This window comes from Gymnoscopelus microlampas, assembly GCF_963454915.1.
Source record: "Gymnoscopelus microlampas genome assembly, chromosome: 3".
NCBI classification, from domain to species: domain Eukaryota; kingdom Metazoa; phylum Chordata; class Actinopteri; order Myctophiformes; family Myctophidae; genus Gymnoscopelus; species Gymnoscopelus microlampas.
The window spans coordinates 9942385-9966354 of record NC_139940.1 but is presented as its reverse complement, the minus strand read 5'-3'; the positions used below and the strand labels follow the sequence as shown (position 1 = coordinate 9966354).

The window sequence follows — 23970 nt, the reverse complement described above, 5'->3', positions numbered from 1 at the left end:
ATGTAGTGGAGTTGTAGTGGAGTAGAAGTAAAAGTATTGGAAATTGGAAATACTCAAATACCTCAAAATTGTACTTAAGTACAGAGTACATGTACTTAGTTACTTCCACCACTGCTAGTAGCAGGGACGTTGTAGCGTGTTCAGCCCGAGAGGCCAAGCTGAAAGACGCTTTCAACACCAAAAATAACGCGAGTAGTGTGTCGCCTTCTCTCATTGGCAATAGCCCCCACCCCGCCATATATATCTCTCTCTCTGTGCGCTGACATTTTTGTCGGACACACAATGAAGATAGGGAACGTTTTATGATGTGCCTCTTCAATCAAAGCTCATGCCCCAAGGCGACGTTCCCTTCCCTGGCAGTGAAGGGACAGATAGCTCTGGTAAGGCTCACTGTATTTGAAGGGCGGTATTGTTTTGGCTGGGCTCAGAAGCAAAGGGTGGCTGTTTTTTTGGAGATGGAGCAGGATAGGGGGGGGCGGGGGCACTCCACTCTGCTTGGTATTGTGGAATTCCTCTCCGGGGGGACACCCTGTCATACATTATCGCAAGTTGTTTTCCTATCCTGGGACACCCCATCGTGCATTATTGTACGCTAGTAGTTTCCTACACCGGCACACCCTGTCATAGATTATCATATAAGTTATTTTCCTATACCGAGACACCTGTTGTGCCTTATCGTTTGCGATATAATGGTATTAACAATATGAAGCATTAGAATGTTCTGGTCAAAACAATGATATTAGGTAATAATAAACAATAGAGAACATAAAAAAAGATCAAGATATCTACATACATACACGTAAATACGCATAGCATAAGACCAGCAGATACAGTATGTACATGAGGTCAAGCATAAGGTACGAAAGTGGTAACACATTTGTCCACATAGCAGCAGGTAGACATAAGACATAAGGTGCAAAAAAACACACAGGGCAGAAACTTTAACCCATTTGCCAACAGTGCCAAGTGTCTCCATAGGGGTTTAGGGGTGTGTGGGCTTCTGCGATTGGCTTGGATTAACACTTTAAGACCTGAAGCCGATTCTACAAATGTCTTCTAAATCCCAACAGTATTCTGAAAAAAACCTATGTTTCTATATCAGTGGTGCTCAAACTTTTTCATGTCAAGGACCCTCAAAATGATATGTATTTGACCGCGGACCCCCATCTCAAACTGTTTTGTTCCAGGTACCCCCAGAAGCAAAGATTTGAATCATATTTGAATATATATATATTCAAAGATTTGCACACATTTTTGGGGTTTTCTAAAATAGCAGATCTACAAGCTCATAGCACGGCACTCGGTGCCGTGCTATGAGCTTGTAGATCTGCTATTTTTGAACAGCCGAAAGAAATCTAAAAATTATGTTGTCCCGGTCTTAATGGGTTAAAGTGTCCTGTGTCATGTGGAGCTGCTGGGAGATGTCCCAAAGGCCTTTATGTGTGTGCGCGCCCCAAAACAGAGCGGCTCTGTCCATGTTTACTGACAGTGGAACAATGGGCCAGCTGTAGGGCCTCGCTCTGCCCGATTTCTGCTGTCCTGGCTGGGCTTTCTATCCTCTCCACCCCTCCTCCTCTTCTTCTGGTCCTCTGTTCCCTGCCTGACTGACTGACTGACTGACTGGTCTGTATGTGTGGCTCTCACTCCCTCTTCTGGCAGGGGGCGACCTCATGCTGACCGTGATTGTGTGCTGTATGTTTAGGGCCCCATTTCCACTGCACAAAACACTTCAGGAACCATCCGTGTCGGGAACTTCGGTGGTTTAGGAAAATGCACATCAGCAAAGCTGAGAAAAATTATTCATGGGGACGATGCAGAGAGCAGAGGTTATGTGGCTGATCAGTGGTGGAAAGTAACTAAGTACATGTACTCAAGCACTGTACTTAAGTGCAATTTTGAGGTATTTGTACTTGACTTGAGTATTTCCAATTTCCAATACTTTTACGTCTACTCCACTACATCTCAGAGGAAAATGTTAAAGCTTACATTTTGTCACCTACCTGAAAATGTACTATATTCTCTTTACTTAAGAGCTGGAGAGACCACTGTGACCGAACAAACGCTCTGTAGCAATGATTACTATCAGAACATAGTACTTTAACCTTTTTAACAAAACAAAAAAAAAATACCCAAAAATATCACTTACCCTACCTTTTAAGTACATTTTGAATTCCGGACTGTTACTTGTAACAGAGTACATTTACTTCATAGTATTAATACTTTTACTTAAGTAAAGAATGTTAGTACTTTTACCACCACTGCGGCTGATGAAGGTAGACCTTTATTAATCCAGCAGGGCATTAATAAAGTTTCAGCTTAACCCAGCTGGTGGCTCAGGAAACCTTTGACACGTATACTGGGGGAGGCCTGCAGGGGGGCAAACCGGTGACCTTGTGATTACCAGACAGCCTCTCTACCCACTAAGCTATGTCCGCCCTATATACATCCTAAACGACAACACTGTAAACATGGAGAAGGTTCAGGAGCGGTGATGTTCTGAGCTCAGAGAGGTGTCTATTAATCTGGGCTAGAGCTCCATGCGTCAGTCAGTAGATGATCAATAGCAGCTCAGCCACCGGCAGTACACATGTAGTACAGTGGAAGTGTGTCAGCTGGTCAGTGTGCCACCAGTAACTTCTCCCAATGCGATCGCTTTCCTTTTCCACGCTCCTGACCCGAATGAGTGCATTTAAATTGATCTCTATTCATTGAGTGGAATTTATTGTTTTACGTCGGTAGGCCGGCGGTGATTTTCCAGTGCAGAGAGAGCGAGCTCTTGTGAACAGATTTTACATCCTCACAATAGAACGTTAGGATTCCGTTAAGAAACAATCGACAAAGCTGACCTTTAATCTGTGTTTTTTATTCATCATTTTGTAATAAATCTCCATCTCGAATCGGCGATCTCCAGTAGGGGTTCCTAAACATTTTCAGCTCGAGAGACAAAATAGAAATTTGGTATTTTTCTGGAAAATGTAAGAATTTTCTTTCTGAATTTCTTTAATTTCTTTATTATTGAAAAAGAGAGCAGTCCCCAATGTAAAACTAAATGTTCCATGTTGTGATTTTGATGCGTCTTTCTCCGTACCACCTGGTCTAACTATTTTTCTTCTGATTTCCTCTGCCCCGCCCCTCTCTCTCTCTCTGTCTCTGTCTTTGTCTCTCTCTGTGTGTCTCTCTGTCTCTGTCTCCCCCCCCCCCCCCCCCCGCACTCTCTTCATCATCAGGCTCTAAGTGACTTCTGCTCGGATCCTAACTCGTTCGTTCTCAATTCCACCCACTTCAACTCTGGGACCAGTGCAGGTACAGTAGCATACTCATCTGTACAAAATTATGAGAGTGAACTGTCGTTTTAGTCCAGCCATGAAGTCAGGGTTGGATTTGCTAGGGAGGGGGATCCTTGCCTCTGCTTTTGACATTTCATACATTTTTATGGCCGGTGGGGATGTTTTATCCCTGCTTCTGGTCACACTGAAGTAAACACACGACTGTCTGATATGTTTGAGATTGGTTTGATAATATCACAATTGAACAATTTAATAAAACATTTGTTACCCACTTTAACCCTGGCTTCCATATTTTATTTATTTATTTATTTATTTATTGTGGGAATTAAGTTGTTAAGAAATGTTCCAATTGAGTTCTCTCTCCTGAAAATTGGTATCCCAACCTGAGCTGGAGAGATGAGGAGAACCCTGTTACTGAACAAACCACCTTACATTTTCTGTGTTATTCCTTTGATAACCTCACTTCCAAATTGTACCTTTAGTTACCCTTTCTTTTATTCCACATGTATCCAAGTAGATCTCTGGTCGTCTCTTTGTTTGTGTACATACAGATGTGTTGGACTACTACTTGACCTGCAACAGCCGTATGAACAGTCCCTTCCAACAGGTACAGTAGCCTACAGTAGGACGACAATTTGTGCTTTAATCTGAGATGTATGAGCTTAATTCATTATTATTTTTAAATTAGAATATCATCTAAAATTGATCTCTCAACCATAACAAGAAAAACACAAGGAGACACAACTGTATTATCATAATGTTTTGCAGTTTTGTCTTTTTCTTTATTTATGTTTGCTATATACAATATATCTGTATCTGGTTGTTGGCATCAGTTGAGTTTAACCACTGCTATGTTGTACTTCGGCTATTCAAAAATAGCCCCACTACAAGCTCTTAGATCTGCATCAGCATTAAAAAAAATACGTTTTTAACTGAAAAAAGGACATATCAAAATACACAGAAATATAGCAAAACATTAGCATGGCACATATACTTATACCAAAACGTACACTCTCGTATAGGGGAGTTAAGATAGACCTAATACCGAGGCCCCAATTTCTTTGAAACGCGTCAGAGAAATCTATTTTTAAGAAAGGTTTCTTTTACAAAGTGTAATAGAAACTCTAATCCCAGCGACCCCTCTGTTGTGTCCAGCTGCTGACCCAGTCACAGAGGGCTCTGTCCAACATGCACACACAACTCTCAAGTCTGGACAGAAACGCTCTCCCACAGTTTCCCAAAGCTGAGGTACAGTACACTGTCAGCATGCGTCACTCTGCTCAATTTATTACAGTGTTGATTTTGACAGCACATTTTTATTTAGTTTTAGTCATAGTCTTTTGAATAAAATTCCATTTAGTTGTAGTCATAGTCTTTTGAATAAAATTCCATTTAGTTTTAGTCATATTTCAGTCATATGAAATGTTTTAGTTTTTGTCTAGTTTTAGTCGACTAAATATCATAAGATTATAGTCGACTAAATCTACAGTTGATTTAGTCGACTAAAATGTATTTTGGCACGCCGTGATGGCACCGTAATGGCTGATTTTACACTTGGTTGCATGCTGAAAATAGCCGTTAATAGCCAGATCTACAAGCTCACAACGCGTCGCAGCGCGACGCGTTGTGAGCTTGTAGATCTGCTATTTTCAGAGCACAACACCCGAGCACAATCAAAAATAAAATTACTTGACTTTTAGTTATACTGAATCCCTTCTCCACTAGTCCCTCCATAACATTTTAGTCTAGTTTTTATTTGTTGACGAAATTGTCAATATATTTAGTCTTAGTTTTAGTCATCGTAGTTTTATTTTTTTGTTTTGGTCAGTGAAAAAAGGTAGTCGACGAACATTTTTCGTCATAGTTTTAGTCGACGAAATCAACACTGATTTATTACATTCTGAGTTTATTCACTCATTTCACTGTGCAAATGACATGATGTTTGTCAATGTAGAAATCTCTCAGGGAGGTCCAGCAGATACTCAACTCCACAGAGAGCAACTTCCACCAGCTGGTGGCGCTACTGAACTGCCGAGGTCTCAACAAGGTAACTCTAGGCTACTGTTGTAGGGCAGGCTTACACTGTACTGGACTGATATTATAATGTATGATTATGAATAAATTATGATGACATAGGCAATCATTCTGATTATTTTATATAGATATTGTGTTAATGATTACTTCATCATTACTAGCCTCAATTATTTAGGAAATAAATGTATTTTCTCCAACTTCAGTTCTACTGTGGTTTGGCTCATAAGTGAATATTCTGCATTTCTTAATTGTGTAAACTATAATCGCACTGTGCTATTCTTTAGGATAAATTACTGTAAGTAATATGCAGTATTTTAATAAGTGATCCTACTTACAGTTACCACCTCCTCCTCCTCAACCGTATACATCTTTAACTAATTCATATATTAACACATTTATGTGTATCAATGACCGTGTCACTAACTGCCAACCTCATGTTGTCCATGACTTCCAGCAACACATGACAGATTATACAGGAGAAGAAAACATACTGCTTTACATAGATAAACAAGATAAAACTTTATTGATCCCCATAGTCAAATTCAGGTGTCATCATAGCAGCAACAGCAGTAAGAATGAAACACAGGAGAGGCACAGGTAAGAGAAGAGTAAGAATCAAGAACCAAACCAAAGATAAACTAGAAAATGTGCTCCTCGGAGCACAAGTCTCCGCCAGCAAATATTGATTAATCCTGTCTAAGCTATTTCTCAGCCATTTCGTGATTATTCCTGTCTTACCTCACTTTGAAAGAGACACAGACTCTTTCAAAGTGACACATCTATTTATAGGCCGCTATACGTCATGCGTCTCACTAGCCAATCAGAGCACACTCTTTCAACGTATTGTCACGTGTCACGCGAGGCTTGACCAATGTTAGCTTGGCCGAGGGGGGGGGGACGGAAAGTGAAAACATAGTCTCCTGGCGGAGACAATAAAAACAATGAGTTTATATTCTGGCTATATATCTGCACAAGGACTCTGAATGAGTGAACAGACTATGTCAACAGTGGATCAATAATGACTATATATATATACAGTAGTGTGTTTCAAGACATGCAGTGTGAAGAAGTACCTGCAAATCAACACCAAAAAAAATCACAGGTTTTGGTACCCTGCATTGGCTGGGTCATTGTGCGTGTGAAACAGGCTCTCTCTCACATTCCCTCCCTCCCTCCCTCCCCCTCTCCATCCCTCCCTCCCCCTCTCCATCCCTCACTCTGTGTCTATCTATCTTCATCTCTCTCTCTCCTCTCTCTCATGTGTCTGACATCACACAAAACACTGTTGCTTAACAACGGCGATTTCCGCTGACGTCGGACAAGCCTGACATCAGCGCTAATCGGCAAATACGCCCATATTTGGGCATATCTGCATGCCAGACAGACAGACACCGGCAGACTATGGTCATCACCACCAACATTTGCCTGAAATGCACATCAGAAGTGTGATGGTGTCCCTTTATTTCAGTCAGTGGTTCTCAAAGTGGGGTCCGGGGACCCCCAGGCGTCCTTGAGGGGGTTCCAGGGGGTCCCTAGCAACTAGTTAGGAACCAAATGGACCCTTTCAAGTTTGCAACCCTGAGAATGTACAAATGGAACCAAATGGACCCTTATAAATAAATAAAGTTTGTTTGAGAACCATTGGTTTAAGTAGTGCTTCCCACCTCTTGCTCTCAGGACTACATAGATTCGTTGAAAGGCCTGTGCTACGATGGAATGGAGGGGCTGCTGTACCTCTCCCTCTACTCCTTCCTGTCTGCTCTGGCGTTCACTGCCCTCCTCTGCTCCCTACCTGGTGCCTGGAGGAGCTTCCCAAGGTGTGTGTGTGCGTGTGTGTGTGTGGGGGTGGGGGTTGGTTGTGTGTGTGTGTGTGTGTGTGTGTGTGTGTGTGTGTGTGTGTGTGTGTGTGTGTGTGTGTGTGTGTGTGTGTGTGTGTGTGTGTGTGTGGGTGGGTGGGTGGGTGGGTGGGTGGGTGGGTGGGTGTGTGTGTCAGTACTGCTGCAGTCAGCATTCAATGAAAACGTGAAACTGATGAGAAAGCCATGCATGTGTTGCTAGTGTAAATATGGGGTGATTTTTGAGTTATTGTATATTTTGCAGGAATGACGCTTTGAAGTAAAAATATTCGGCTTATTATTTCCAATGTGCAGCCTTCAACCCGCAGGTTTATTACAGGTTTTTTTTTCTTCCCTGCAGTTGATATTTTTCCACTGTCTCACAGACAGCTGCTTAAAGGCAGCAAAAGCTTAAGAGAGATCAAGAAGGGGATTTAATTTGTTTTGATCTGTCTGTGAATAGCGTCATCCCATTGCAGTGAATCTGCATTCATAGTAGCACTAAAACAGAAACTAGCTACAGTATGAAGACACACATCATGTCAACTGTTGGTCAAACATGGGGGGGGAAAAGATCCATACACTGTTATACATACAATTATTATTATTGCATATATATTTTTTCAAGGTGTCAATCACTTGAAGACCCTGGCGTCCCTACGAGGCGATTAATTGTCCATAAATAATAATAATACAAAATTTAGATCGGCTATTTTTGCTATTCGTCATACAACAAAGTATATTGGTGTAAATGATATGTAAGTGATGTTTTGGTTTTGTTAAAAAGTTAGTTCTTTAATAAGGGTCTCCCTATCTCTTCAGTGCTTTAGTAAACAGAAAATATTCAGGTCAGGAATCTTCCAATTTCACTATACAGTATCTTATTTGAGTTCTCTCTCCTGATTGGTGTTAGTTCTCTCTCCTGATTGGATCAAATTGGTATCCCGACCTGAAAATCTATTTTCTGTTTACTAAAGAGCTGGAGAGAGGGGGAGACCAAACACTCATAGCAATGATTACTATCAGTATACACTATAGAGATTTTTAACTCTTACTTTAACAAAGACATATCAGTTACTTACAGTACATGACATATAAGTGGTTAAAGGCATACAGCCCATTGGAGAAGACTGCAATCAGGTGGAGAGATATGTCACAATTAAGTTGGGCCATAGTATGAACACAAACCTATGACATTACAAGTGCGTTTGTGTGTCTAATCTATGTGGTATGCGTGCCGTGGATGGGTCAGCAGGATGGCCTGCGGGTATTGTAATCTCTATTGTGTGTGTGAGTGTGTTTGTTTGCTTGTTTGTTGTTTGTTAGCAAACGGTAGCAAACTCTTCAGGGAAGTAGGCTTCCCTGAAGAGTTAATTAACTACTTACGCCCTATTTTATTATGCTATTCGAAAATATGTACAAGCTCACAACATGTTGCGTTGTGAGCTTGTACATAGGCTATTTTCCACTTATAAAATTAACAAAATTTAACAAATTGTGAAAGATTTGGAAACGCTTTGCTTATAATGACATGGCCAAAATAGGGACGTAGGCTGCCGTTTTCCTAGCAGTGTGAGGGTCCATTTTTTACACTGTGTGACTACAACATAAACTGCAAACAAGGGATTAAAACAAACGTGTTCTATGATATAAAGTTACTTTGCAGCAGGGAGTAAACAGCAGTGCTTCACTGCAGTACATGTAAACATGGGGACTATTATTCCTCTGCTCACACATCTGTCTCTCTCTCTCTCTACTTGTTGTCGGCGGCGACAGTGATTCGGAGGAGTACGAAGACTCGGACAGCGAGAGCGAGGACCCCTTCACCACCCATCAGGCACGTAGACAGACGGCCACGGGGTCTCAGCGAGGGGCCTTGCCCCCCTTCTATAATTACCCGGGGGCCGGCTGGACACCCCCCTTTTCTAGCGCGCCGCCGCTCCCGTGAGTAACACCGACACACAGACACGCAGACAGACAGACAGGCAGAGTGCACCCCGAACCCCACCCCCATAGAAGTTTCAGATAGAAGGACTAAGAACGGTCCTGAAGCCTAATTTATACGTTGTCGTACGGCGGAAATAACACCATTGCCGATACTGGTCGTACGATGACGTATAAATGATGCTTTTTAAGACACTGACATCAGTTCTGTGTTTCGGTCTCCCTGTGTCTCATGTTAATGCTGGGAGATGAACGGCTGATTCTAGATCAGTTAGCTAAGGTAAAATATCTATATAGACCCCCCCCCAGCTGAGCAGAGATTATGGTTAGGATGCAGTTTGGCAACACACAGTACGGATAACAGTAATGGAGAGACACTTTGGCTTGGCTGCTGAGCTTTAGCCATTAAAGAAATAAGTGACATAATAGATAATAGTTGCAAACATGTTAGCTTGACAGCACTTAACACACGTATTAGCATTGAAGACAAATAACGACAAGATTTTGAACATAGCCTCACACATCCACCCCTACCTAAGTACAGAGAGCTCAGTGTAGGCAAGGTTAGAGAATTACTGTGGATATAGAGAAGAGGCGAGGGTGGTCTAAGAGGTAACTATAGGATTACATACTGTACTCTTACTTTTATTTAGACACATGGCAGGGACAGACCAAAAGCCAGCAAGCTGCCAGGGTCAAGCACATGCAAACGCAGACAGACACACAGACAGGTCAATGTGGACTGCAACAGCGTATAGGCAGGGGGAGAACAGACACAATTACCCGAGGTCTGTCTGTCTGTGTGTCTGTCTATGGGTCCGTCTGTCGAGCGATTTCCAAGACAGACGACGTAGCCCCCCCCCCCTCCCCCCAATCCCTTCCTTCCGCTCGAAACGTTTGCCCAACAGATCTGGTTCATGTTTCGAATGACCTCAACCAGTAGTAGACCACTGCGACCACCACTCCTACTGCTACTTCTACTATGGGGTTGTGGGGAAGGTGTCAGTGACAGCGAGGTCGCGCTCGTTAAACCCCCTCCTCCCCCTCTCGGTGATGTGAGGGCTCAGGTTGTCGCCCCCCCGACCTCTCTCTCCGCCCGCCCGGCCACCTCCATCATCACTCTCATCTCGTCATCTGCACCACCGTGGCGTCCAAAGTCCTTGTCGTCATACGTGATCAAGATCTCTCCACAGTTGTTCCTCTGGACTTGTCCTCCTCTCCTGTCTTGTTCGGTCTCTACTCTTTCCTTAGTCATGCCTTGTTTCTCTGCTCGCTTGGCTTTTTCTCCCCCCCCATTTCATTGTCCTCACATTGGCTTCTCCATTCTCTCACCGTCCACTCTTCTGCAACTCTTTCCCCCTGTCTCTCCTTGGACTTTCCGAGGTTAGCTCATACTCTAGAACAGTGGTTCTCAAAGTGGGATCCAGGGACCCTCGGGGGTTCATTAAGGGGGTTCCAAATGGGCCGTTACAGGTCTGCAACTCTGAGAGCGTACAAATGGAACCAAATGGACCCTTACGGGTCCATTTGGTTCCATTTGTACGCCCTCAGAGTTACGGGGGGGTCCTTGAAATAAAGACGTTTGAGAACCCCTGCTCTGGGAAGCCTAACTCCATAACATTTAACACCCTCTGACTGCTCCCACATCCATCATTAAGACCGCCTTTACAGAGATACTGACCTAAAGCTAACGGCCAAAGTCTTTTAAATCAAACCAACCAAAACCAACACTACAATTACAGTCAGCTCCTCTTAAATGGAATGGCTTGGCGTTGTGTGCTTGCTGTGCTTTTGCATGCAGGTGTTAGACTAATTGAGAAAAAAAGTATGATTCCAAAATGGAATTTGGTGAGTTGCAGTCCTGACTTTAAAGTGCATCTGCAGATGACTGTATATTCATTCAGCTCTGTATATACATTTATATCACTCCGCATCATTTTTCTAATCACTCTTCCTTTCTTTCTCTTCTTACCTTTCCTTCGGCCTCCTGTCCACTTGTCCGGCCCCCCCTCAACCCTATGTCTTTCTCGACGTGTCTCACCCGTTTTCCCCCCCTTTTTTTCTCGTTCATTCCTCCATTCCTCCTCTTCCCTCTCTCTGTCCTTTATCTCTCTCTGTCTCTATGCAGGACTCCAAACGTTTCCTCCAATGGCAACCCTGGCTATGAGAGCCTGCCCTTGACTGAAAGACAGTCCCCACCCCCTTCTGTGAGTTCCTCTGTACTTGTCACATAACCATCTATCATTACTGTTAGTGTACAATGCCCATTTTAACTCCGTAAAAACATGACCGCAAAACAAAACTTAACGCGGAGGCAAAGCTCCAACCTCGCAAAGACCCTGTAAGCTGGCCTGTTTTGTTTTTTTTTCTTTCTGGTGGCATCACTATTTCTTCATCTGCTCACGGTTTAACCACTTAAACCCTAGCATCCCAAAAAACATTCTGTGAAAATATCTAAAGCATATCTACAAGCAACACGTCGCGACGCATTGTGAGCTTGTAGATATATTTTCGGCTAAGAGATTCGGCGTAGAGGGAAAACAGGTGGGGACCAAGTACAGATCCCAGTCGACAAAGGATATAAGGGTTTAAGTGGTTGAGGGTACATTTTCATGCCAAGTAGGAACTGGGAAATGCCCCGGCTTCCCGGTAGGAAAAATGTACGTGAATGTTCCTCCAACTCTGGATTCCTAGTCGGTAACTCTCAGGGCTTTCTCATGATGTCAGAGACTTCTCTGGCATCATGTAAACTCCAGTAGCAACATGCCGATGTTAGTAGTGAAAGGTTTGAACAAGAAATAACAGACTTTCAAAACAGACTTACAGGTGTCTGGTTTGTTTCCAACCTCAAATACTTGAGCACTCTGATGTGGGAAGCATTTCCCACTTGGCATGAACGCACCATTAACTCTGTCATTAACACAAGCGTATATCCTCAGTTATCTCTAAGTGCCTTGTGGATCTACAAACTCACAACGTGTCACTTTGCGATGCGTTGTGAGCTTGTAGATTGGCTATTTTCACTGAAGAGATTTGGTTGTAGAGGCAATAATGGAGGGGACCAATTGTAGACCCCTGGGGGACCCCAGTTAACAACAACATACTGTATATAGGGTTTTAAGTGATTCAAATCCAAAACCTTCTTTGCCCTGAAGTGTCACAGTAGTAATGACTAGTTTATAATAACATTTTGGATGCTGGCCAGATAGTGACCAGCATGTACATTCCACTTTTATGTTGATCTTCGTGACTTGGATGAATAACTGTATTTTCTTGTCTTATTTTTTCCCCGTTCTTTTCTGTCTACACCACACCTTCGGACCTTCATCAATGTCCCATCTGGCTGAATCACATGGTTTTGTGAAAGTACAGTACTCTCCCAGCATGCTGACTGGTTACGGGGGAAGTCAATCGCACCCCAACCCCTCCCATTCAAGGAACCTGTATTCACGTTGAATATTTTTTGTTAGGAAAAAAAAACGTAGTGGGAAAAAAAGACAAAGAGTTAAATTTTCTTATGAATGGACACTTTACTGAGATGGAAAGGAAAAAAAAGAACTAATATAAATAAAAAACTGAATGCTAGGTGTGAAATCAAGACGTGTAACGTCAGTACCATTGACAATTGTGATTAGAAGCACTTAAAAAGAAGCTAAGAAGCAGCGTTTAAGGGGACTCACGTTCGACTATCATGGCACATAGGGTCGTGTGTGGTTATGCAAAAAGGTATGCACCAAGTATCAGTCAGTCAAAGTACCCCCTTTGTTCCACTTTTATCTGTCCAAAGTCTGTGTTAACTGTGAGGCGAGCCAAAAATGGTATTGACGTTACTGCGTTGTAGTTTTATATTCTTAAATGTATCGGTATCACCAATTTATTTTCGAGTTTTTATATTAAAAAAAGAAAAAAACCTATTGTTGTAGAAAAAAACACTGGCACGTAGCAACAAGACACTTTTTTTTTCTCTGTGAATGGATATGCAGCTCCCTCACTTGGTATTCAAATGTTTTGTTTTTTTACTTTTTATAGGTGGCAATTCTGTATTTCCCTTGTATTACCTTCTGATATTATATCTTCTGATATTATTCTACTGTACATTTCACTGTCTATATAATACCTGAATAAACCTGTGCTCTTAAAATAAAAATACTCGAGGGCCATCAAGCCCCTTTAATGAAGGCCAAACAGAGGGACTACAATTTCCCGATGGGTCTTGAGAGTGGAGAACTACAATTCCCATGCGACTGACAGCAGGTACATAGCAATACGACTTCCTGCTACTGGTGCTGCAGTAGCCCTGCCGTAACTAGCAATAATAACTATGTATAGCAGTGGGTTTCTGAGATCTCTATAGGCTGTTTTTTGTGTATATATGGTAATGATATGTCGGAGATTTCATTGAATCCCCCTCCTTGCCTACTGACCTTGGTAACCCTGAAATTGAGTTTGTAAGGTATTATATCAATGCTCCTTTTGAATGGCATCCTTTTACACTTCAAGAGTCTAATATAAATAAAAATAACTACGATAACCTCAACGATCGACTGGTCCTCTTCATGCCTGCACTCTACCAACACTCCAATGTAATAACCCAGGGAAAAAAGCAAAATAAAATCTCATGACTGAACCATTTTGTTAGGCCCAATCTGTGATTTTTCAAAAAAGGAGCACACACACTATCACTGTGTGTCCTAAACAATTAACAGTATGTCAAATGTTTAGGTATTAACCATTCAAAACACATGTTCTTGCTGTTTTACACAGTTGAAGAAATCACAGATTTTAAGAAATATCTGAAACCATTCATGTTTATGGAAGATGCTTCTGAACATGGATTATAACCACTCCAAATACCCTTTCATCTTAAAATAGCTAACTACTAACCGAAAACAGACTATCTACAAGCTCACAACACGTCGCAGCGCAAGGTGTTGTGAGCTTATAGATCTGTTATTTTCGGTGCGCGACAAGCTTCCATAGATGACTATATTCTATGGAATCCAAATGACAGAGAACCTTAATCAATGTAATAACCCATTTAAAACAGATCAAACCTTTTAATATAAATATGTTTTCAGTATCATGATGAACCTCGTGAGTTTGGTTGGGTGTGTTTCCGTCAGTCTGCACAGTCTGCAACATAACATCCCAGTCGGGCAGAAACCTTGAGTTTTTTTTCATAAATGAATGCCCCATCATCGTATGACAAGGTCGTGCAAATATTTGACGATCGACAAGCTCACAATGTGCTGTATCGCGACGGGTTGCGAGCTTATAGATGTTTTTGCTACTTTTAAAAAATTGTTTAAAGTGAAAGTGGTTCAGTGTGTCTGTTTTTTATAAGTATTTAACCGGTGAAAAGTATTAACAAGAGCTTGTTGCTAAATGCTAAGTACATTGGATCCATTGGAACGAGGGTTTTAGACATACAAGGTTTCCACCCGACAGTGACGATAAGACAATGCTCCCATTCAATTAGATATGCATAGATTAATAGGAGAGGGGGGAAAGGACAAATTACAACAGGAATTAACCATTCAATCCGGGAGCGCATCTGTCATTTTAGATTTCTTTGGCTATTCAATAGCAGATCTACAAGCTCATAAGCTATGAGCTTGTAGATCTAGATATTTTTTAAGCAAACATGTGTAACTCAAATCTTTGCTTCTGGGGGTCCCTGGGACAAAATGTTTTAAATGTTCGCTTTAAAAATATATATATTCGAAGATTTTCACACATTTTCACGATTTTTGAAAAAGCCAAAGAAATCTTAAAATGACACAGATGCGTTCCCGGTCTTAATGGATTAACATACAATGAACATATCCAGCAGCCAGTGCTTCTATAGTACCTGTGTGTGCATAGACCACCAGGAAGACAACCAGTCCTAAAACAGTCTAACCTCTGTAGTGCATAGATGAGTAAAACAGAAAAAAGGGTAAAGAGTGTGTATTCAGGTGCTACTCAAACTAAAAACCTAATCAACTCGTATGTACTGTACATGGTGATAGAATTAGGGCGTTTGGCGCATAAGTCAGACCCAATGAATTCCTAAATGGAAAGCCTGATAAGATAATTCAACCATTTTCTCTTGAAGCACATGATGGGCCGACTGTGTTTTAGTAGCTAAGCAAAAACCTTTTACAAGGGCACTTCCTATAATATAGACCATTGGTTCTGTCTAGGGAACCCCAGGGGTCCTTGAGGGAGTTCCAGGGGGTCCCCAGCTAAATGGATAGTTAGGAACCAAATGGACCCTTAACTCAACGCATAACTCAATTGTACACTCTCAGAGTTAAATTAACATTGATTTTACAATATAAATTGGGGTCCCAGATATAGAAATGCCAATTAATGTCCTTGACATTAAAATGGTTGAGAATCACTGCTAGAGCCATACAAATCTTCTCTTATGGGGGTCCCACTCCCTGGCATATCTTTTCAGATGGGTGTCCATTTGGGGGTCCTTGACATGAAAAAGTTTGAGAACCACTGCTATAGACTACCTAAATGTGACACTGGAGCACTAGCGTCTCATGATAGGCAAACATTTACCAAAAATAGCATATCTACAAAATTGCCCATATCCGGCAAAGAGATTTGATGAAGAGGGGGGAAAAGGAGGGGACCAAGTATATAGACCCCTGGGGGACACTGGTCACTGAAGTGTATAAGTGGTTTAAGTCTGTCACTGACTGACCTTTAGACAAGTGTCGAGGCTTTGACAAGCAGCTTGACACTGAGTAAGACGCCTGTCAATAAGTCAAGTCTGCCACAACTGCAGTGAAGGTGCAGATTTAATGAGTTCTCCACTGACTTAATTTGGGTAGGCTATTTTAAGTAAATCCGCTTTAAAGAAAAACACCCCCAAAACACACTTATCGTCCAGGCAAAGCTCCACCCTCGCAAAGACCCTGTAGGCTGGCCTGTTTATTATTTATCGGATTTGTGAAGTGTTTTTGCTTATATACTGTACTGTTGAGTATCTAAACCCTTCTACTCAAAACTTGGCTGAGGCGGGTTGCACTTCACGTTTGGGACTTTGTGTTTCAGTAACGTTAAGAGCAGGCTGGCACCAAATGGATCAGGTTTCATGCATGAACAAAGTTTGCAATTTCTCCAAAGAAGGTCAGTCGTATGTCACAACAACTCAAGTTGTACCGCATACTTTTACAACTCTGTTCGGTGCCTGTGCACCTTCCTAGTGTCAAACAAAATGCACAGAGAGACATGTGGCTCCAATGTCATCTCAGAGCAAGAAAAAAGTTAATAATGCTACCATGGTACAATCAAAGCAATCCTTCATTTCGGCAGGAAAAAAAAACCCTGTCTTCAATTCTCTTTGGGACTTTTGTGTGTGTGTGTGTGCGTGTTCACTGGTGAGTGTAGCGTATCAATATTGTAGTTGTAGTGCATTCCCTGAAGAATTTGTCAAGAAGCATTTTGTTTAAAAAAAAAACGAAACAAGAAAAGCATGGTTTTGTCTTGTGTTTTTTTTGTTTGTTTTGTTTTGTCTCTCAGAGCAGGAGGTTACGTCCCCATGTCATGTACCGGTAGTGTCATTGTTCCAAACCAAAAGAGGAAAAAAAAAAGAAAAATCACTTCTGGGTGTCATCCGAGTTCAGCCATGAACCGTCCTCTTCTACGTCACGTGGAACCACTAGAAGCATCTCTGCTACGTCCTGAGAAAGCTGCTCACTGAGGAACGCACTGAGAGAGAGAGAGAGAGAGAGAGAGAGAATCTGAAACACATACTTATCCAAATTCCACAAAATATGTAATTTTGACGAACTGCTGTGTAAACTGGGAGAAAGGAAGTGAATGTGTGTTTGTAGCTGCTAGCTGTGGTATACTATATGCCACATGATCTCCTTGCATTTGTAATCAAGCTAATCATTCTTGTGAGATAGAATACTTGAAATGTGTTGATGCTATACGTACTAATTGTTACTTTGAATAGTTTCTGTATTGTTTTATTATTAACCCATTCAAACCGGGAACACACGTCATTTTTAGCTATTCAAAAATAGCAGATATACAAGCTCATAGCGCGGCACCGAGTGCCGTGCTATGAGCTTGTAGATCTGCTATTTTTTGGATTAAAAAAAATGTTTTTTTTAAAGCGAACATTTGTATCTCAAATCTTTACACAGTCTTTACAAGTTACACAGATGCGTTCCCGGTCTTAATGGGTTAACTGATACTGAAGAATTGAACACCAATAAAGCTCATTGAAATTTGAATGCGAGAGAAACAGAGAGAGAGAGAGAGAGAGGGGAAAGATGAGAGAGAGAAGAGAGTGAGTGTCAAGCTGGAGATGGGGAGAGGGGGGATTATGAGACTGCAGTGTACGAAGGATGTGTGGAGGATGGAGATGACTGGAGGGCTCGTCCGAGGATGGCCTACATCAGTGGTTCTCAACCGTCTCTGGATCAGGGCCCGCTTGGAAAATCTCGAAAGAGTTCGCTTACCGAAACTTAAGTGGTGAGATGGGTGCATTTTCCGAGCATGTTTATTTTAATTGTCAATCAATCGATTGTGTTCCGGCTTGGATCAATGGAACCAACAATAGTATACTTTTAAGTTCCTTTTCATCGGTAAAGTATCACAATTAAAATTGTTTTAAGTTTTAAAGATATAAAAAAAAAAACATGTAAATTTTTTTTTTCATCATCATTAAAATCTTAGTTATTTTCCACTTATCTGGGGGCCCACTTGCAATACCCTCGTAGCCCACAGGTTGAGAACCACTGGCCTCCATTAACACAGTGTACTACTACAGCAGTAGCAGCAAACAACGACAGTGTGTGAGGTAAGCCTCATGTGATGGATGACCCATAAGGGATGACTCACTACGAGACACAGACCATACATCACACCACAGCCTACTCCAGCTCTACCATCAGTTTGAACACACTGGTTCTAGGGCATTTTATTTGCTCACTTCAGTCAGCCCTAGCATCCCTATTAAGGGGTGAACATTCTGCAAAAATGTCCAATCTACTAGGTCACAGCGCATTGCGATGCGATGCGATGCGTTGTGAGCTTGTAGATCGGCTCTTTTTGGAAACGTTTTGGTGTGGGGCAAAAAAGAAGCGAACCTAGTACAGAGCCCTGAGGGGACCCCGGTCAACTAAGTATAATAGAGTTTAACTGACTATTCTATAAATCGTCACAATACGATGACATGAAACATGTCATTGCATGTCGCTGTTTCTCTTACTTCTGAATAACACTAGTTAAATAGGTTGATTAAATAGGTTGATAGAGTTGATTTAGGTCGGTGATTCTCAACCAGTGGTCCGGGGACCACCAGTGGTCCTTGGGGCGGTACCAGGGGGTCCCCAGCGAAAATTAGTTAACATAGCGTCACAATCATTTTCACCACTAAGCTTTGGCTATCGGCTGCTATTGGCTATAGCAGATATACAAGCTGTGTGCATATCTTTGATATATATATTTTTTAAAGTGAACATTTTTAACTCAAATCTTTGCTTTTGGGGGTCCATGGTCCATTTTCAGACGGAGGTCCGCAGCCAAATATATATCAATTTAGGGGTCCTTGGCATGAAAAAGGTTGAAAACCACTGATTTAGGTGAATAACTTTGTTGAATCTTTTTCAATATTATGTTGGTAGAGAGTTCTTACCGTAGCTCTGCTTCTCCTCCGATATTGACGGGATTCTTTAGTTTGGAGTCTAGGTTGTAGTACTGCCCATTGACCTGTCGCACTGCCAGCCAGTGGCGTCGTCTCAGCGGGAGGGACACGATCCCCAGCGACACGCGTGACGGAACGTTGAGTATGAAGCCATGAACCTTCGACATGCACAGACTCTGTACAGTCCTGGATGACAACACAAGGCAGAGAGACAGTCTGGGGGTTAACATCAAACACTACTACCAACATCCAACTACTGAGGCGCTGTCTCCTCAGTCAAATAATCCATCCAAGACTTTGTAAGCCGATTCTTTTATTTATACTTTCTTCCAAGCTAAATTATTTATTTCTTGAAACATGATCGAACACATCACTTATAAACTCTAGCCTTTAATTCTACCTATGTTCTTCTATAGGCCAATTGCCATATTGTGAAATTAACATGAATGTTCGGTTTCCAACCTCGCAAATCTAAAAAGGAATAGCCTGGCACTGCCAGACTTATTACGTAGGACCACAAACGTACGCCACGAAATCAGTCTGGACTTCAGCTTAGAGGAGAACAGTGTGAGAAACCACAAAATGACTGGCCTATCAGGGACATTGTTATAACGTACTGTTCCGTTACCACAGTGGAAAGCTGCAGGATTGGTCCATGTGGTTGGTGACGTGAATACAGACTGCGGAGCTTGCAAAACAACAAAGCAAATTTGCGGCCCCCAAAGCAACAAGTAGTAACGTTAACACCGGAAGGATAAATACAGCTAGAAGTGCTTGTTATTGCAGAAATAAGACACAATCACAACAATTCAACAAGAACCAGAGCATGCACTAGCGGAGTTCCTTGGCAGATAAGATTTTTCGCTGCTGATTAGCTGAATGAGTTTGTCTGTCAAGGTAAATACAGGGGTTGACACTAAGGTCTAAGAGGCACTTGCCCGTCGGGCAAGTACAGGTCATGTTCTACTTGCCCAAAGGTCATGCCCACTTGCCCGAAAAGTAAATTGTGATAGGTAAAATTTGAATTACCGTTCATTTTAACAGTTTTTTTTTTTTTACTATACTTACAATATTTATGCCAAATTTCTCAATAGCTATACAATATGACTTATTTTAAATTCCACAGACATCTTGTGTTGTGCGAAATAAAGACAGAACTCCCCGCTCAAACGAACTTGCCCGTCGGGCAGCCTGAAAGAAAAGTCCACCTGCCCGAACGTTTTATTTACTTGCCACGGGTAGTCGGGCAACCGTTAGTGTCAACCCCTGTAAATACTCCCCCCCCCACACTATACTGGTCTCCTATGGGCCAAAGTCCACACTGATATCGTGGGATGCGTTTGAGATCTCACATGATCAGTCTGCCTAGAAAAAGGATGGTCTCTGCATGATTGTATGGCAAACTATTGTATAGATTGAGTTGTATAACATGGTCACATCTATGAGTTTCCCCCAGTCCAACCTCAGTCTTCTATAGTTTATTTACAGCTCCACTGGAAACGAAAGCTGTCACATGCAGCTCATTTGAAGATAAAGTCAAGTGTCTCTCCTTTGCTTTCCACATGCAGAGTTTCACCCAACCGGTCCAGAGACTCAAACTCGGGACTTTCTGGTTAGGACTCACAAACCCAGATATCTAATGTGTAGGCCTGTAAGCGTCTCAACTGGCTAACAGTGGTGTAAAGTAACTAAGTACATGTACTCAAGTACCGTACTTAAGTACAATTTTGAGGTATTTTTAATTTTTACTTAACTGGAGTATTTCCAATTTTCAGTACTTTTACTTCTACTCCACTACATCTCAGAGGCAAATACTGTACTTTTACTCCACTACAATTATTTGAAAACTTTTACGTTACTAATTACTTTTTAGATTTTGATTATTATTATAAAACTACTTCAGCCCTATATACATTTCGGCCATTTGAAAATAGACGATCTACAACTTAAGCTCACAATGCGGCGCGACGCATTGTGAGCTTGTAGATCTGCTATTTTCAAAAGATTTATATACATTTTATTATACATTTGAAAGCTTGTGACTTCTACATTGCAGTATTGATACTTTTACTTAAGTAAAGAATGCGAGTGCTTTTTCCACCACTGCTGGCCAATTACAGTAGGTCGGGACCCAAATGTTATATTGACCAAGAAATATGAACTCAATATTCTGTTGAAATGTTGTTGAAAGTGGTCTTTGGCGGCGAGTCCTGTCAGCGATTTCTCACCGCCCACTTTTTGGGTCTTGACCGCAAGGTTGTGAAACTATCGTCGTCAGCCCGTCATGTGTTAGTTAGGCTCACCTGCGCTTGTCCCACCATACTGCTGCCAGGTCTCTGCTCTGCAACGCCGCCATGATGACGTTCACGTCATAGTTCCCTGTTCCTAGTACGGAGCGGTGTGGGTTCACCACACACTGTGGAGCTAGCCTGCAGGATCAGAACCACAGGAAAGCAATGCTAAGATGGAGCAATCTTAACCTAAATATCATCAACCCACCTGGAACGCATCTGTGTCATTTTTTGATTTGAGCTAAAAAGCATTATTTTACACTTTGGCTATTCAAAAATAGCAGATATACAAGCTCATAGCGCGGCACCGAGTGCCGCGCTATGAGCTTGTAGATCTGCTATTTTTTGAAAAATCGTGAAAATGTGTGAAAATCTTTGAAAATCTTTGAACATGTATATTTTTTAAAGCGAACATTTTTAACTCAAATCTTTGCATCTGGGGGGTCCCTGGAACAAAATATTTTGAGATGGGAGTCCGTGGCCAAATACATATAATTTCGGGGGTCCTTGACTTGAAAAAGATTGAGCACCACTGATATAGAAACGTACGTTTTTCAGAATACTGTTGAGATTTAGGAGACACGTAGAATCGTCCTCAGGTCTTAATTGGCTAAACCAGCAGGGAATATGTGGATCACAAATCGACAACAACTACAACAACAAAAACCTTGTGCACTATTACTCATCTAGAAATGCACAGATTCTCTCTTCTTCTCAACTGTGTATGTAAGCAAATGACTCGGTCTCTGTTGAAAGCATTTAGATGACTGATATAGTCAGAGTGTATTGTCTATTGTATGGTCCTGCGTTGACCCATTCTAGTAAATGTGAAATTGCTGTATGTCCTAAATGTTGGTCATCGTGCATTATCAGAATGGGTCACCACGATAATGTCACCAAGACAAATCCCACCGTGTGCGTGTGTGTGTGTGTGTGTGTGTGTGTGTGTGTGTGTGTGTGTGTGTGTGTGTGTATGTGTGTGAGTGTGTGTATGTGTAAAGCAGTGATTTTCAACCTTTTTCATGCCAAGCACCCCTAAATTGATATACATTTGGCTGCGGACCCCCATCTGAAAATATTTTATGCCATGGACCCCCAAAAGCAAAGATTTGAGTTAAAAATGTTAGCTTTAAAAATATATATATATTAAAAGATATGCACACATTTTCAAGATTTTTCATAAATAGCAGATCTACAAGCTCACAGCGCGGCACTCGGTGCCGCGCTGTGAGCTTGTATATCTGCTATTTTTGAATAGCCAAAGCTAAGTGGTGAAAATGACTGTGACGCTATGTTAACTAATTTCGCTGGGGACCCCCTGGTACCGCCCCAAGGACCACTGTTGGTCCCCGCAAAGGACCAATGCAATAAAGCTCTCAAGCTTTATCGTGTGTTATCCTTTTGACAGACATGTATATACATATGTTCAGTCAGTCAGTCAGTCAGCTCACCGTTTACAGATGTCATCGGCTGTCTCTTTGGTGAACACTCTCTCCTGCAGCACGTTGTTCAAGGCATGGATGGCACACAGCTCCAGTCTCTGTTTCTCATGAAACACTTCCCCTTCGCTCATACTAAACCTACATGGACACCACAACAACCACAAGTAAACATTGTGTCGCTCAGTTGCACAAAAAACACAAAAACGTGATGTGAATTCACAGCTGCATTGCTTTCACTAAAGGTTGTTAGCTGCAGTGGTGTAAAGTAACTAAGTACATTTACTCAAGTACTGTACTTAAGTACAAATCTGAGGTTTTGATCTGATGTTTTACTTTCCTGGTTTATTTTAAATCTCCAGTACTTTTACTTCTACTCCATTACATCTCAGAGGCAAATATTGTACTTTTTACTCCACTACAATTATTTGAAAACATGAATTACTAGTTAGTTACTTTGTAGACTTGTATTATTACAAAACATGCATTAACCACTTTATCCTATATACTTCAGCTATTTAAAAATATCAGATCTACAAGCTCACAATGCATTGCTTTGCTGCGCGTTGATACAAGATTTGTATACATTTTGAACACTTGTGAAATGGGACATTCTGCATAACAACACTTTTGGTACTTTAAGATACCAATACTGTTGTACTTTTACTCAAGTAAATGTTGAATTCCGGACTTTTACTTGAACCAGAGTACATCTGCATGCAGTATTGATACTTTTACATAAGTAAAACACGTGAGTACTTCTTCCATCACTGGTGAATTCACACACAGCTGCGTTGCTTTCACTAAAAGTTAACTAGCTGTTTGCTTACCGTTATGGAAGCTATCCCGGGGGTGAATGAATATATAACTGTGTTTATTATTATAATAACGGCTAATCTCACGCTTCCAAATCCAAAACAACGTGGAAAAATCAACCGCTGGCAGCAGCCAGATGAATCTAGTGTATTTAAACAGATGAATCTAGTGTATTTAAAGCTGCTGACAGAGCGATGTGTTTAGAAAAGATACAGCTGCACTCTGACTCTTTCTCTCTGACAGGCAGCCTGACAACCCGGAAGTAGAGCTGTTGTTGTTGTTGTGTGCTGCCGGCCACGCCCATGCCACGGTCACAGAGTACGCATCCCATAGCCCGGGCGGACGTGTCACGTTGTGATTGGCCAGTTGGTTGGCAGGCAATTATATTTTGGTGTAAATTCTGTAAAACAATGTTTTTTCAACCTTTTTCATGCCCCGGACCCCTAAATTGATATACATTTGGCTGCGGACCCCCATTTGAAAATGTTTTGTGCCATGGACCCCCAAAAGCAAAGATTTGAGCTAAAAATGTTTGCTTTAAAAAATATACATATTCATAGATATGTACACATTTTCAAAAAATGTCATAAATAGCAGATCTACACGCTCATAGTGCGGCACTGCACAAGTATTGTATATTTATCTGTCACTAAATGTTTAGATGAA

General features: G+C 41.6%; 2 protein-coding genes across 4 annotated transcripts in view; one reads left to right on the top strand and one right to left on the bottom strand.

Annotated features, from left to right (window-relative positions):
* ttyh1 (tweety family member 1) overlaps positions 1-13627 on the top strand; it is a 46517-nt gene extending 32890 nt beyond the window's left edge. The window contains exons 8-15 of one of the 3 annotated variants that reach the window (XM_084049068.1): positions 3228-3303; positions 3839-3894; positions 4443-4535; positions 5242-5334; positions 6999-7138; positions 8933-8993; positions 11229-11307; positions 12473-13627. In XM_084049068.1, the coding sequence (XP_083905194.1) occupies positions 3228-3303; positions 3839-3894; positions 4443-4535; positions 5242-5334; positions 6999-7138; positions 8933-8993; positions 11229-11267 (558 nt within the window). In that variant the 3' untranslated portion in view covers positions 11268-11307; positions 12473-13627. Of the gene's footprint in view, positions 1-3227; positions 3304-3838; positions 3895-4442; positions 4536-5241; positions 5335-6998; positions 7139-8932; positions 9101-11228; positions 11308-12472 lie in introns of all 3 variants that reach the window. The other 2 variants (XM_084049066.1, XM_084049067.1) reach the window with 2 other exon arrangements.
* A 439-nt stretch (positions 13628-14066) lies between these two features.
* On the bottom strand, positions 14067-23531 carry josd2 (Josephin domain containing 2). The gene is made up of 5 exons (XM_084049216.1): positions 23319-23531; positions 22501-22629; positions 21062-21187; positions 18750-18944; positions 14067-16810 (listed from the first exon to the last, which is right to left on the bottom strand). The coding sequence occupies exons 2-5, from the start codon at positions 22620-22622 to the stop codon at positions 16699-16701; spliced, it is 555 nt and encodes a 184-aa protein (XP_083905342.1). The 5' UTR covers positions 22623-22629; positions 23319-23531; the 3' UTR covers positions 14067-16698.
* Between the last annotated feature and the right edge of the window lie 439 nt (positions 23532-23970).